The sequence below is a fragment of the Leptodactylus fuscus genome, chromosome 7, assembly GCF_031893055.1.
Source record: "Leptodactylus fuscus isolate aLepFus1 chromosome 7, aLepFus1.hap2, whole genome shotgun sequence".
Taxonomy (NCBI): Eukaryota; Metazoa; Chordata; class Amphibia; order Anura; family Leptodactylidae; genus Leptodactylus; species Leptodactylus fuscus.
Window position 1 is genome coordinate 28,443,523 of NC_134271.1, and position 16,655 is coordinate 28,460,177.

Below are 16,655 nucleotides of genomic sequence, written 5' to 3' on the forward strand. Positions count from 1 at the left end.
GGTTTCTCCATGTAGTGAAGGGCTCAGCTGTTTAACCATCTAGTCACCAGTTGCGGAGACTTGCTTATGTTGGCTTCTTACACACATAGGGGCATGGTTGTCAGATGCAGAGTGAATGTCAACGTACCCTTAGGGTTATGTTCACACAGCTAAAAAGCTGTAAAATTCCATAAATTTCCTTATTACATAAAGCACCTTCATTTACAATAGTGAAAGAAACTTCTATACCTGGCGACAATCACAATATCAGACGTTTATTAAAATTATTTACAATGACCAAACATTATATACATACACTTAAAAGGAACATTCAGAAAGGTTTGTTATTTATAGGGAAGCCCATATATAAGAAGCTAGTCATCGAGGATCTCCGATATCTGAAGCCGGACAGTATCACTGTAGAACTGGCCCTCATTGTCCCCTCCGCCAAAGATGAGTAGTTCACTAGGGGTATGTTCCTCACCATCTCCTTTAACTCCAGGGAGGGACAACATAGAATAACCAGCACGAGGAGAACATGGCAGCGAATCATGGACCAATGTAGTCCAAGTCTTAGTCACTAAGGACAAAAAATGACATGTTCTAAATTTATATACACCATACTAGAAGATCAATATAATATAAGAAGACTGTCTTCCCCCAGATATAAAATGCTGTAAGTCCAAGCTACTGCAGTTAGGGTAAGTTCAGAGAGTTTTTTGCAAGCAGATTCATTCATTTCAATGGGAGTCAGTAGGAGATTTTTTTTCCTCTAGTGGATTCCTCCATTAGAGGAAAAAAGAAACATCATAACCTATTTTCAGGTGGATTCTGCCTTGCAAACCCCCAGAGATATTGGTGCCGTTTGCTTTTGCAACAATATCCTTCCACTGTCAGAAAGGTAGCCTGACAGCTCAGCGTCATGTCAGGGCTGTGAGGAATGCTCTTCATGACAGTACAAGGTTATGGAAGAATATGGGGAGGGGGAGGAAGTTCCTATCAACCCCACAATGATGCTGAGCTGTAAAGCCCACCTTTCTGACAGTGGAAGAATATTGTTGCCAAAGCTGATATCTCTGGCGCACAGGCATATACCAGCAAAGCTGATGCACTGAATTCGGATCATTGTCAGACTGCTAGTGGTATGTAACGACTGCCAATGTCAGAGGACATAAAAGCTTTAAAAACACAACTACAACCCACAAACAGATTATAGTACACACAAATACATATTACTTATTTATATAGTGCCATCATATTCTATAGCGCTTTACAGACATATATAATTATACTCTACCTGTATTGAATATGTAAGTGTCATTAAGAGCCTGATTTCCATCATAGCCACCATGAATTAGGAAACGGGACTTGGACACAGGGGCAGCAGAATGCCAGCTAAGAAGAAGAGATGCGTTATACAGAAATTTAGTATAGTCTTATTTTTTTTAATGCAAGACCTCAACACAATCAGTCTTTCATTTATCCTGCACAAAACAGAGGAGTTAACCATACGCTGATCTGATAGATCTTTGAGGAGTGGAGAGGGCAGGGCCCAATCTGTCCTAGTACATGGGAATGATAGGCGATTCCTCAGGCAAGCCCGACAGGAGTGGAGGGGTAGGGAGTAAGCGCGCACACCAAAGTATGATCTTGAACAGTTTATTAAACACTACGCATTTCGGGCACCTGCCCTTTCTCAAGTGTTATACAAACTATGTAGCAGTGAATACCAGTATGTTGCTTCGCTTCTGCGTCAGAAACGCTTACTCCCTACCCCTCAACTCCTGTCGGGCTTGCCTGAGGAATCACCTATCATTGCATCACGCTGTTCCACAGCGCAAGGGAAAAAGCTGCTGTTATAACACCTTTATATGCTCATATGATGTTGTGACTATTTCACAACATCAATAGGTAAGAGACCAATCACATATCATCACCAACAGTGTTTGTATTTACTCAACATATTGGCGCTTGGTGTCTCTCCCATTTTATCTTTTTACTAGTACAGGGGAAGGCAACCTTTGTCACTGCAGCTATTGTAAAACTACAACTCCCAGCATGCATCCTTGCTCTGCTGTTCTTGGAACTCCCATGAAAGTGAATGAAGCATGTTGGAAGTTGTAGTTTCACAGCTGATGGGGGTGCCGAAGGTTGCTGATCCTTGTCCTAGTGAATTCTGGGAACAGCGGGAAGACGCCTGCTACAGCCAGTTGTCTTACAGCCAGCAGCGTGACTATGTTTTATTCATATTAGTAGCGATAAGAGGACCATGGAATAGAGGAGATGAGAGAAGAGGTGAAAAAGAGGAAGGGAGTTAACAGCTCCGAATACACTTACCAACGAGGTGTAGGAGAACTACCATTAACTTCAACTGCAGAGAACTCCATAAATCCTGGCAGAATAACAGGACAGAAATAAAAATAAATATTTTAGACAGTTTCTTCTTATTAACAGGGTCTTCTAAAGATTAACAGATGAAGAGTGTTTTGCTGTTAGGAACCCTAAGTACTCAGCAGTGTATGATAGTCGTACAGCAAGACAAGGGAAACACACATACAAAATTCCCATTGAAATGAATGTGTGTAATGCATAAACGTCCCCCAGATAGTGATATTATCTAATCTGGATAATCAAGGAGGGTCCTGGAGAGGGGACTATAAGGCATTTGAGAGCTACGTAACCTGAGACCACTAATGTACAGAATACGTAACCTTCCACTGACAATTCTAGCAAGGACCATGAACTTTCTGCAAGCAGCCATGTTCTTATATACCACTTTTGTGACCGGTTGATATACATTCGGTCACAGAAGTGGTATATAAGAACATAGCCGCTTGCAGAAAGTTCATGGTACCCACCATTGTCTAATTGGATCACATCTATTCAGATCTAGCCTGCAGCTGGTGCTCATGTGACTCTAGATCACTAATGTTCTGCCAGTCGCACTATAGTAGTGAATATAGTCACGGAGAAATTCAGCAGCTTTAGATTTCTGCTGACTGCCATGTTAAGCTTGTGGGTTGCAGGTCGTAGCAACATTTTCTTTTTTTTTTTTTTTTTGCACTGCCTTCACATCTTTTCCAAAAGGGATATGACAAGGACGTACACGGGGCGGAAAATGTACGCCAGTTATGTACTAGTATAGATATTCCCTGCGGACAAATGGCCTGTTGGTGGGCGCACCTTGTCCTATATGATCAGGGGCTACAAAGACTGGCATTGACAACTCCAAGCTTCATAAATCTTCCCCATTGACTATCACTAGGTGTAATGTAAAAGCTCGATACTATCACCTTCCATTGCTCGGCTACAATTTGCTGTGTAGCCCTAAGCTTTACACAGAGCCAACATCAGTTTTTGCAGTTGTATTTCTAGAAGATCGTGTTGACTTATTCGGGCTTCCTTTCGGAAGAAGGCAAACTAATATTACAGCAGATCAGACCCATGAACCACTCCGTTTTATTTATTTCAAAAGGGCCAAACAGCAATATCAGAAATAACCCATGGACAAAGATTGACAGATTCTAGTAGAAAAAAAGGACTGGCTTTTTCCTAATCTCAAACCCTCTAATACAAGATACGCTTCTGTGATAACACATGTTCTGCCTTATGTCCTCAGAATTGTAAATCAACCAACTAGTCTTTCCTCTCTGGGCCCTGTATTCTGCTCTAATCTGTGATTAAAAATTATGCAATAAACTGGGATTTTTTTTCTTTTTCTCGCTGAGGATCTCTGACCTAATCCTTAGATCAGGATAGATAAGCAAACAAACGTAAGGCAGTGCCTTATTTATAGCTGCAGCGTGGCCATGACAGCCGAATATCAATTTTATGTGAAAATTCATCATATTTTCTGCTGGAGTTGTCTGTCCCCTGCACTAGTGGAAGGCGCTTTCCCTGTATTCCAAAGTGATTTGTGGAGGGGAACAGAAGCCCTACCTCCTTTTGGATAAGTTGCGAGACCAGTGCAAGAAGAACACTTGTGACTATTTTCGTGGCAAATGGCATTAAATAGTCACAAATAACCAATTTAAGATCATTTTATACCACAAAAATGATGTAACATTTGATGAACCCCTCCCTAGGTAGAGAGATATATCTATGTGTGTATGTATGTATATCTCAAAAAACAAGAAACTTCATATATCTTATTAAAGAAATCTGTTTCATTCTCCACTTTTCACACAAACTTATTTCCTAAATATTAGTCCATAAAGAGGGGAGGGGGAGAAGATGCTTCTAGAAAAGACACTCCAATAATTGCTGCTGTTACACTCTGCAATTCCGTGCTCTTTAAAAACCGCTAGGTTGTAGATAAAAGGCACAAAGTGAGGCAATAAATTCACTAACCAGCTGGCAAAATCCTCCCACTCCACCCTCCCTTCTCCATAGAGTTGTATGTGTGAGGCCGAGTATGGAGACTTATATAACGTAACCAAGCAGTCAGACTGAATAAGTGGAGAAGGAAACAGATCTTATTTAATCCGATATATTACAAAGTTTCTTATAGTCACATGTACTATTCATTTCTGAAAAGTTATTTATAACTGGAGGTTAAGCTTTAATATATAAAAACGCAAACATTTCATGCAGTGAATACAGACGACTGCTACTCACCAAGATCAAGGAGATAGAGATCATTGTAACACACTGGTGTGTCCCAGCCTCCGAAGACGTACAGCTCGCGGTCCAGAAGACAGGCAGAATGCCTGAACAGAAGACAGCACATTATACATATGCCAGACGTACAGATACAAACAGAAGAGAACAGCATACATGTAGACGTGTGAAAATCTACAAACCCTGCCTAACCCAGGGAAAGGCAACATTTTCTGTACGAAAAAAAAAAGTCAAACTAGTGATTACTTGGGCATTATTTAGGTCAGGCCCCTTTAAAACCCACTCCCCTTTTACAGTATGATCATGTACGCAGGATTTCGCTGGTGGTTTTGTCCGAAGTGAAACTGTTTTTATACTAAAATAGTACTATACAATAAGCAGAAGCTCAGGGTGGTGATCAAACATAAAAAAAGTGTGTTACTCACCTCTCCTGGGCTCCAGCATGACTCCCTGCTGTCTTTGGCACTTCTAGTTGATGTCAGGAACCGCCGATTGGGTCTCAGTGCCATGTGGTGACGTGACGCATAGATGTAAACATCACAGTGCCACGGGACATCAGCCAGTAGTAACGGAAACAGAAAGGAGTCACAGCAGAGTGCACTTATTTTTCTTTCCTCACCTCCCATAGCATTCTGCTTGTTATCCACAGGGGTCTGGAGAGAAGCGCTCTTTACAATTTAGCAACGCCATGTGCCTCATATTAATATTAAATATAATTTTGTGTCCGTCTTAAACAAAACAGACGGAACTAGATCAAGTTTTTGTTTTTTTTTTAACCACTTCAGTACCGGGACAATTTGTGGCCCCGGACCAGACACATCTTAGTTTTTTGTATGTGCAGTTTTGAGGGCTGTAACGTTTTTCTCTTATTTTCTCATTCAACTCATTTTTGTGTCTTTATTTCAAGAACACATAGGCCTTTATTTTTATGTTGTTTTTAATTTTTGAATGTGTTTTTTTTTTTTTTTTTTATATCCAGGAAAATATAAACAAAATAGGAGGGAAATTGTGTCTGGTTTTCACTTTTCTTTTTATTTAATAACACAAAGTGCTACTGAAAAACTTTGTAAAATAGTTTTTCCTCTCCGTTCCAGTAATTTTTATTTTATATGGTGTAGATGGGGGATGGGGCTATAACCTTTATTAGCAATGTTTTATTAGCGTATTATTTAAAAAATATATATTTTTTTTTTTCAGATTGTGTCCCCATAAGATCATAAGAGACCTTTGGGGACATCTGATCACTTTTTTTTGTAATAGAGTTCTGATTCTGGTTAGAGATGAGCGAGTAGTATTCGTTCGAATATCGAATCCTATTATAGTCTATGGGAAAAAACGGGAATGTTGTTCCGGTTTCCATGGAAACCAAAATTCGACACCCTGGATCCTCCAATTTCCGGAAGTAGCAGGACGAGGAGCACGAGGAGGTTTTTGTATTGAATTCAATGGATTTTTCCCGCGTGGTATTCGACCGATACAAGTATTCGATCGAATAGTCATATTCGATCGAATACTACTCGCTCATCTCTAATTCTGGTACATTTAGCCCCAGTTGCAGGTGGAATACAGCTTCTTGCACGCTACTATACACAGCTTGCAGAGCTGATCTGGGTCCTGTAGAACCCAGCAGCTCTTGAAGACACTAACACCGGCAGACCACATAGCTTTGTATACAGCGATCATTGCGCACTGTATACACAGCGATCGAGAAGGCAGGCAAAATAATAAACCTTCCCTGCCTTCTCTTTGGGAGCTCCGGCTGAAGTTACAGCTGGCTCCCTGTATCAGCAGCTGCACGATCTTGTGTAGCTGCTGTGTTCTGATTGGACGTACCAGTACGTCCAGTCAGAACTAAGCAACCACCTTCCGGACGTTTATAGTCTATGGGCAGTCCGGAAGTGGTTAAACACTGATGTAAATGGATCTAAAAAAAACATGTTGAGAATGGGCCATAAGTTTAACTCACTGATTTTAGCACGTCAGAGAGAAAAAGAAGTTGAGCTGTTGGATTTTAGCATGCCTAATCCTTGTGTCTTCAGGCAGATAAGCCACAATCATAAGTGTCCAGCAGCAGACTACCCCCACCCTTATGCGGAATATACGCATGGCTAGGGGTGTATGATGAGGAGATTGGAACGAGTTATGGTTAGTCATCTGAAGAAGCAAGATATATTTGTCTACAAACAGGGAAAGAAAAGCTACAGTAAGATCAAGCTTTAATGATGCTTTTGCTAATATAGGAAAAGACACATATAATGAATATGGAACTGACTAGAGTAGTTGATTTAGGGGATGTTTATGTATTGCAATCCTTAATACCCTTCCTCTAATTCTTACCCAGAACGCGCAGCTGGTTTATTCCCCAAAACAATGGGTTGGTACCAGATCTCATGTTGTGGGTCAAAGATATATATAGAGTCACTGCAACCATCAGGCTCAGGATGGGGACGTGGGAACACCCCTCCAAACACAAATAACTCTCCCCGAAATAGAGAGCAACTATGATAAGAAAGAGGTGGGACTTTGCCTTGGGCCTAAAGACAAAAATAAAATAATTAACATCATCACTAGAGAAAAAAAAAACACAACATGGTCGGCAAACTTGCAGACTAACCTCCACACTCCTCCATCTCCATGCCACGGTGTCCAGGATATGAACATCATTAAACCACTTTCGGTTTTTAGAACCTCCAAACACGTATATTCGGTGGCTTTCTGGGTCAAACACTGCAGTGTGGCCAGTGCGGGCCTCTGGGGTGGAGCCGTCCGCCAAAGCTTCCACTGGAGACCATGCCTTTTTCTCTAAATTGAAGACCATTGTAGGAATGTCACATGGTAGTATGTCATTAGAATACATTTACACTGCTCCATGTGAATGGACCTTTACCAAAAGGAGGACCAGAAAAGTATCTGTCCTGATGATCACATGTTGAAGTCATAATTGTTTTTAAGGTTACTCATACATGAACGTATTCACACCTTACACAGTTATTTCATGTCATCAATATATGTCAAAAAGATCTGACAGATGAAAGGGCCCACTAAGCATATTCTTTCAGGATTCCAAAAATATCTAAAGTGGGCATTCTTTAAGGTTTAATATCCCCTTTAGGAAAAGTTTCTATGTTGCAAGTTAGTTTAGTTGTAGTAAATCATGAAGAATCAGAAACCTGCAAGAAGCTGGGATTTTCTTTTGTATCGAACATAATAGAACATTAAAAATTCCAAACAATTTTTTTATTTTAAATCACTAAAAATTAAAAAAAAATATCTACATATCTAACTGCAAAGTGGATGGAATTCATGCGAAACCCATGCCCACTTTGCACTTAAAACCACAGCGCAGACACGCTGTGATTTCCAAAACCGGCACTGTGTTGGAAATCGCGGCATGTCAATTATATCCACGGAAACACTGATGGCTTTCCCGTAGATATAATTCCAATGGAAAGTCCGCGGAGTAAAACTCAGTGAACTTTCTGTTCAAATCACTGTGGGAAGAACCACAATGCATTTCCGCCGCGCTTTAGCGCTGTGTATCGTCCTGTGATGCCTTAGCCTTAAGGATCTTTCATGTCCTGTAACAGTGTGTGTTATATACTGCTGCAACGTAGTATTGTCAATATCCTGGTTGCAGAGACATCAGTACTGTTAGTTCTGGTATCAACATCTCTGCACTGTCAGAGAAGCTTGTAACAATACTTCATTTTATTACCTGTATTAAGTTTCCACATGGAGTCCTTACAGAACTGCATTCGAGAACCTTGACCACCGATGAGAATCACTGTTTCAGAGTCCGCAGGACATAAGGCATGTCCCCAGCGCCCTGTTGGGAAACCTTAAGAGAAACACAGAAGAATAGATCAGGTTATTATGACCGAAGGCTTCAATTGACTAAGATTGACCTACAGGATCTGCTTCAATTAGTGATCACCACCAAGGCTGCTTTCTGAAAGGAGTGGCCTCTGATAAGACAAAATGCTTAAATTGTACCTAAACATTTGAATTTTTGTCATATATTTTATTAACAAATTTTGTCTCCTTTGTGTGAAATCCTGCCTTTCTTTATTTTTTCCCTTGATTCTCTATTGAGAAGTATGCCCTGTTTCTCACTGTGTACGGGCATTCTTTTTTTTTTATGTAGATTGTGAGCCCCATATAGGGATAACAATGTACATTGGGTTTTTTTTCCCCTATCAGTATGTCTTTTTTTTGTAGAATAGGAGGAAATCCACGCATACCCGGGGAGAACATACAAACTCCTTGCAGATGTTGTTCCTGGCGGGATTCGAACCCAGGACTCCAGCACTGCAAGGCTGCAGTGCTAATCGCTGAGCACCGTGTTGCCCCAGTGTACATGCATTAGTGTAATGCAGGGAAAAATATAATTCTAGAGCTATAAGAAAAATATGAGACTGCAGTTCTACCTGTATTATTTCCAGACATAACCCTCCTGTGTCGCTGGGCCAGACATTTGCTGTCTATATTTAGTGTTCATTTAAAGTGATTTACATAAATTATAGTAGTGCAGTGTATAATGTAGGTTTCGGCTGAGGCCACACATTGTGGAAAAGCTGCTTTTTTGATTACATATTTCGCTTTGTTTTTTTTTTTGAGCTAATGCCAGGAGTGTATATAAAGGTGAAGTGTGTATATATACACTCACCGGCCACTTTATTAGGTACACCTGTCCAACTGCTCGTTAACAATTAATTTCTAATCAGCCAATCACATGGCGGCAACTCAGTGCATTTAGGCATGTAGACATGGTCAAGACAATCTCCTGAAGTTCAAACCGAGCATCAGTATGGGGAAGAAAGGTGATTTGAGTGCCTTTGAACGTGGCATGGTTGTTGGTGCCAGAAGGGCTGGTCTGAGTATTTCAGAAACTGCTGATCTACTGGGATTTTCACGCACAACCATCTCTAGGGTTTACAGAGAATGGTCCGAAAAAGAAAAAACATCCAGTGAGCGGCAGTTCTGTGGGCGGAAATGCGTTGTTGATGCCAGAGGTCAGAGGAGAATGGCCAGACTGGTTCGAGCTGATAGAAAGGCAACAGTGACTCAAATAGCCACCCGTTACAACCAAGGTAGCCAGAAGAGCATCTCTGAACGCACAGTACGTCGAACTTTGAGGCAGATGGGCTATAGCAGCAGAAGACCACACCGGGTGCCACTCCTTTCAGCTAAGAACAGGAAACTGAGGCTACAATTTGCACAAGCTCATCGAAATTGGACAATTGAAGATTGGAAAAACGTTGCCTGGTCTGATGAGTCTCGATTTCTGCTGCGACATTCGGATGGTAGCGTCAGAATTTGGCGTCAACAACATGAAAGCATGGATCCATCCTGCCTTGTATCAACGGTTCAGGCTGGTGGTGGTGGTGTCATGGTGTGGGGAATATTTTCTTGGCACTCCTTGGGTCCCTTGGTACCAATTGAGCATCGTTGCAACGCCAAAGCCTACCTGAGTATTGTTGCTGACCATGTCCATCCCTTTATGACCACAATGTACCCAACATCTGATGGCTACTTTCAGCAGGATAATGCGCCATGTCAAAGCTGGAATCATCTCAGACTGGTTTCTTGAACATGACAATGAGTTCACTGTACTCCAATGGCCTCCACAGTCACCAGATCTCAATCCAATAGAGCATCTTTGGGATGTGGTGGAACGGGAGATTCGCATCATGGATGTGCAGCCGACAAATCTGCGGCAACTGTGTGATGCCATCATGTCAATATGGACCAAAATCTCTGAGGAATGCTTCCAGCACCTTGTTGAATCTATGCCACGAAGAATTGAGGCAGTTCTGAAGGCAAAAGGAGGTCCAACCCGTTACTAGCATGGTGTACCTAATAAAGTGGCCGGTGAGTGTGTATATATATATATATATATATATATATATATATATATATACACACATACATACACATATAAGGAAACTTTTATACGGCCACGTTCATGTTGTTTAAAGGGGTTTCCCAAAAATACAACAATGATGACCTCTCTTCTTAGGACAGGCCATCAATATCAATCCAACTGGCAACCCCTCCAATAAACTGACCTGATATTGTCCCATTTCCTTTCCCAGAAGCCATCTTTGTGAGTGCCGTATCTTTACCACTCTTGGCCTTTTGCTGTGTGATTTGTCCTTTCGCAGATCCCTTATTAGGACAAATGTTCTCCTCTTCTTCTTTCAGTCTCTTTCTCTTCTTGCGTTCTTGGTTTGGGCGATTGGCTGTAACAGCAACCTGAAGTGAAGAATTACTTAAAGGTTATGTGGCTGCAGATTTATAACAAAGAAGTGATACTGCCCTGCAGGAGCGAGATGGTGACTCCATTTGTGCTGTGTACCTAGCGTACAAGGGAAGACGGTCCTCCACAAAACTGGTAGTGATTTAGCAATCATATATATTAGATTAGGTTTGGCCAAACCTGCTGATTTTGTCTGAATGGGCTGACCATCTAACAAGGGCACCAATTTTTTTGGTCCTTTTTTTTTTTGGCTTGCACCTTTTTACATGTAGAATTCCTCTGTGCTTACTTTACTAAAAAGGTGCAAGGATATCATAGTTACACTGTAGTACAGTGGCTCAGTGGTTACTGCACTGCAGTCCTGGGTTCAAATCCTGCAAAATACAACATCTGCAAGGAGTTTGTATGTTCTCCCTGTGTTTGTGTGGGTTTCCTCCTACACTCCATTGATATAACATCCAAAATGATGGTATATACTATTGATATGCTATTATGTCTGAGATGGGAAGATCCCCCTAACAGAGGCTAGAACAGGTAATAAAATACTGAATAGTCTTACCTGTCCATGTATAACCATGCTGACAGAAAACTCTCCATTCCCTGACGTGCCGGTTTTGTAGTCAGCCCACGATGCACGCTCCCAGAGGAAACATCTGTAAAATCCAAATAAAAAATACATAAAAAAAAAAACCGCTAATACTTACATAGGGAAGGAAAAAAAACTGTCACAAAAGACTCTTATAAGTGTTCTACCTGTTCTGTAACATTGGCGTAAAGAGATATAAAATAAATGAATGATACAACAGTATAAGAAAAATTCAAGTTAAAAGTGCAAAAGTAAGACCAAACCACAAGATCTTGTTAGCTAAATAGTCAAGATCTGAAACCTTCAGATAGCACGAGCAGTCATATGATGCTATGGAGCAAAAATTTGGGCTCAAGTCCTCAGCCTTAATAAATTTTACTTGTATGCCCTAATGCCTATCCTCATACACTCCTGTTTACTCAAAACAGCTGAACACTGTCTTATGTTCTTGCCCGAGAAAGCAAAGGCCAACGTGAATTCACCCCAATTAAATAGATTTCAGTATGGAGAGGTTGGAAAGAAGATAATGGCTGCTGCTACATTATTCATAGCAGTAGAAATTGACCCTATGAATTTAGCAATTTCCTCAAGGGTCAGAAGGGCTAGAAATTAATTTCGAGTGCTGGACCAATTCATAGTGGCACTGATTTCAGCCATCTTGCATCAATCCAACAATTAAAGGGTTTGTCCAGCCCCAATTTGAACTTTCATACACGATGGACCAACAGTATGTGATCTGTCCGGGTGCGACTCATGAACCCCGCAGAGATCAGCTGCTAGTGAATGGTCAGAGCATGCAGTACTGCTTCTATTCAAGTCATAGGAGTGGCGCAACAGTCCTGTCCAGTGCCTATTGGTAGTTCTGATACCCAGAGACTGCTAGAACAGCTGATCTGTGCGGGGTTTAGGTGTCAGACCCCGACTGATCACATACTGATGGCCTATCCTGTAGTGGATATTCCATTGGGTTTTCTTGTACTAAAATGTTGATTGCCTATAATTAAAATAGGTTAACAATATCATATCAGTGGCAGTATAACACCTGGGACCTCCCAGCGCTGGGAGATAAGAAGCGCCCCCTCTCACAGTACAGCGCAATAGACACTACTATGAGGAGGGGTGTTCCTGACTGTCAGTAACGCCCTTCTGACACTGAAGAGCTACGGTACCAGCACCGATAGCTCTTCAGCGGGGGCACAGAACGAGAAAGCTGATAGCACTCCGAATTCAGCACACTGTCGGCTCTCTAGCGGTTTATTGCACCGTATGTGTCCGAGGACGTCACAGGTCGTCTTTAATATAGGATGATAGTTGTTTCACCAGATTCTTACCTTGTTTCATGTGTCATGGTTCCAATTCTGACCACATCGAGTCCTTTAACCTCCAGCTGAACCTCCACACGACCATCATTAGACAATCCTGACCAGTCACCAACGCTGAAAACCAACATCTGGGGAGGAACCGGCAAGGTCAAGTTGGCAGAGAAGCTGAGAGCATCATGAGAAGAAGAAGACAATCTGAGGAGATAGGAAGGATAATAGTTTACAACAGTATACACTCCGAACTACATTTGTTGTTTAGAAGTGCCCTTTAAGTCTGAGGCCCCGTGTCGCGGAAACGCAGATTTTTGTTGCGGATTTTGCTGCAGTTTTCGATCCAAAGCCAGGAGTGGATTGTGCAGAAGGAAGAAGTATAAGAACTCCCTGTATAGTTACAATTTCTTATAGTCACTCTTGGATTTGCCACTAATAATTGCTGCAAAAAAAAAAAAAAAAAAAAAATTCCTCATTTTTTGTTTATATTTTCCTGGATATATGCTGCAAAAAAACCCAAAAACCCTCCAACGGATTCTCCAGCACGGATGTGAACACAGCCTTAGCAGCCGCCTCTGCGTCATCCAGGTCCCCTGACGTACCCAAACATCAGAGAGGGGACACTAGCATGACCCAAGTGCAGAATGCAATGAAATCCGCAGCATGTCAAAATTTGCAATGTGTGAATTAGAGCTCACCCCTATAACTGCAGCCACAATGTTCTATAGCTTTCTAAGAAGTCATCCCATAGGTCCTCTGTGTGTGGCACCTTCCTAGACCATAGCGTTGTCAATGTCAATAACCTGCCTCAGCCCAATGTGTGACATAACCCCAGTCCCCCCTATACTACATAGGTGACACGTTACCGTTGCAGCCTGACAGGAGGCTTCTGTGTATCACACAGCACATACAGCTCCGGTACCGGCTCCATGCTCCGCCGCTCCCGTACACTTCCCGCCAGATGAGACTGGACCGCGCTCGAAAACACCCGCCACTACGAGGCCACGCCCACTGTAAGCGCCCTCCGCTCTGTCTCCGCCCACATACAGTATTGGCCCGCCCCCTTAGTGGTTTTTGCCATACAGTAGGAAGTGCTGGTCACGCCCCTTCTCTACACGGCGCTGTCAGGTCACGTGGTGTTGTAGAATGTTGTCTCTATTGCTCTCTATGACCATATCTACACGAGACGGTTGTAATCGCCTGTTCGTCACTGAGATTCTAGGATGGGAAACATGGCATCTACTACAAATCAATGACTAATAAAGTTTCTTAATCAGGGGTGTAACTTTGAAAGATGTGGGCACATAGCAAATGTTTGACAAGTACCCCCCCCTTCCCCCGATGGTGTAATACACTGTTTAGGGTATGTTCACACTGAGTTTTTTTGCAGGTAGATTTTGATGCAGAATCCACCTCAAAATCCGCCAGCAAAAATAGCTCCCATTGATCAGTATCAGTAAGTGAGGCCACAGGCCTGTGAACCCCAAAAACACTATCATTATACTTAGGGGCTCTCTTCAGACCCCCGAGTATAATCATCAGAGAACTAGGAGAGGTGAGGGAACATAAAAGACACTGTTACTTACCTCTCCTGGCTCCAGAAGGCTTCGGCCCTACTTGTGTGACGTATAAGGATGCAACCCCAGCTCAAATGACGTCTCTTTCATCATTGAAGATGACCAAAAGTAGCAGGGAGTGCGCTGGAGCCCAAGAGAGATAAGTAAAGGTGCATTCACACTAATACTGTGTTCAGGGGCCACTATGGGGCATAATACTGTGTGCAGGGGACACTATGGGACATAATACTATGTATAGGGACCAATATGGGGCATAATACTGTGTGCAGGGGCCACTATGGGACATAATAGTGTGTGCAGGGGCCACTATGGGACATAATACTGTGTGTAGGGGCCACTATGGGACATAATAGTGTGTGCAGGGGCCACTATGGGACGTAATATTGTGTGCAGGGAACACTATGGGGTATAATACTGTGTTCAGGGGCCACTATGGGGCATAATACTGTGTGCAGGGGCAACTATGGGGCATAATACTGTGTGCAGAGGCCACTATGGGGCATAATACTGTGTGCAGGGGTCACTATGGGGTATAATACTGTGTACAGGGGCCACTATGGAGCATAATACTGTGTGCAGGGGTCACTATGGGGTATAATACTGTGTACAGGGGCCACTATGGAGCATAATATTACGTGCAGGAATGTGGGACGGGGGTCGGTCTGGGTCTTTGGGGGGGGGGGGGGGGCGGTTTGGGTTAAGCCTCATGTCAAAAGTTCACCATGGGCCCGCTATTCCTAGTTACTCCTCTGGGCTTAGAAAATCGCAGCGTGTCAACAGTGCATATTTTTTCACAAAGTGTTGATGGGATTCACTAGATTCCACCGTGGACGGGATTTGCATCCACTTTGCAGGTTCTGTAAAATGTTGTGGTTTTTTTCCTCAACATTTACACGATGTGGGCAGGGCCGCTTTAAAGAGGACCTTTCACCATATCTGGGCACATGCAGTGTCATATACTGCCAGAAAGCTGACAGTGCGCTGAATTCAGCGCACTGTCGGCTTTCTCGATCTGTGCCCGGTGTAAAGCGCTATCGGTCCCGGTACCGTAGCGCTTTACAGTCAGAAGGGCGTTTCTGACCATTAGCCAGAGACGTCCTTCTGCCTCGCGGCGCCAATCGCGCTGTGCTGTGGAGCCGGGAGGAACGCCCCCTCCCTCTCCTGATAATGCTCGTCTACGGACAAGCTGTGTGAGCAGAGGGAGGGGGCGTTCCTCCCCGCTCCACAGCACAGCGCGATTGGCGCCGTGAGGCAGAAGGACGTTCCTGGCTAACAGTCAGAAACGCCGGGCACAGATCGGGAAAGCCGACCGTGCGCTGAATTCAGCGCACTGTCAGCTTTCCAGCAGTATATAACACTGCCTGTGCCCGGATATGGTGAAAGGTCCTCTTTAACTATAGGGCCAACGGTGCACTTGCACCAGGTAGCAGGGGTCTGTTGGGACAGCCTGCATATTTTTTACTACTGACTTTTGTCTATCTAAAATCAGTGTGAACATACCCTTACAGTGAACTTTAAAATGGTGATCATGTTAACATATCAATAGGGGGAGGCCTCTTCTTGGCTCTACGGGGGGGTTTTTTTGGAAAATGATGCTAGGATTTGAAGGGGTAACAAAAAAAAAAAAAATCACATGAGGGTCATCACAACCAGAATAACAAGATCTGAGCAGGACAATGAAGATCTCAGCAGACAGTCCCGACCGGACAAAGGAGAAAAACCTGAAAAACTGGAGTAAAAGGGCGTCCTGACAATATCCAGGGCTTTTTTTAAAAAATTGGGAGATTGAAGGGATTCTAGAGGACTAAGATCTCATGCTCCATGCTTACAGGACTTCTCTCTGCATTTTTCAAGTGGATTCTGGAACGTAGTTGGAACACTAGTGTGAACCTAGCTTTAGGCGTTTCCCTTCTGTTAAATCCACTTCTGACTTTGGTTAAAAACCCAGCAAAATGCCGCAACGTGTCCAAAAGGATCATTCACACTGCCGCTGGATGTCCGTTATGATAGAGTCGGACTTGGAACTGTTAATGTGTCCGTTACTGTCTGTTTTCTTGTTCTGCTTTATGAACATGTGCAGAAAAAATTGGACAAAAATGGCTAGCATATTATGTCCCCTGAAAAACGGAAATGCGACGGATTTGGAGAAAACGGACAACAGATCAAATTTTATTGTAATCAATGGGATTTTTAACATATTCATGACAGATCTGTTGTTAACATTTAGTAACAGATGCTACAATGGACATTACTAACAATAGTGTGAACAACCTCATAGCCAAAGGGATTGCATTTTCTGCTGTTTAAGGCCCGTAGCTTTT

The 16,655-nt window shown here is 42.7% G+C and overlaps 1 protein-coding gene across 1 annotated transcript; it reads right to left on the reverse strand.

Moving 5' to 3' along the window:
• Positions 1-344: 344 nt before the first annotated feature.
• Positions 345-13,701, reverse strand: LOC142212566 (kelch domain-containing protein 1-like). Its single transcript, XM_075280527.1, has 11 exons — positions 13,624-13,701; positions 12,776-12,961; positions 11,418-11,511; positions 10,668-10,854; positions 8,315-8,437; positions 7,214-7,401; positions 6,937-7,133; positions 4,597-4,688; positions 2,317-2,371; positions 1,277-1,374; positions 345-559 (listed from the first exon to the last, which is right to left on the reverse strand). Exons 1-11 carry the CDS (start codon positions 13,686-13,688, stop codon positions 354-356), a joined length of 1,491 nt encoding a protein of 496 aa, XP_075136628.1. The 5' UTR covers positions 13,689-13,701; the 3' UTR covers positions 345-353.
• Positions 13,702-16,655: the final 2,954 nt, after the last annotated feature.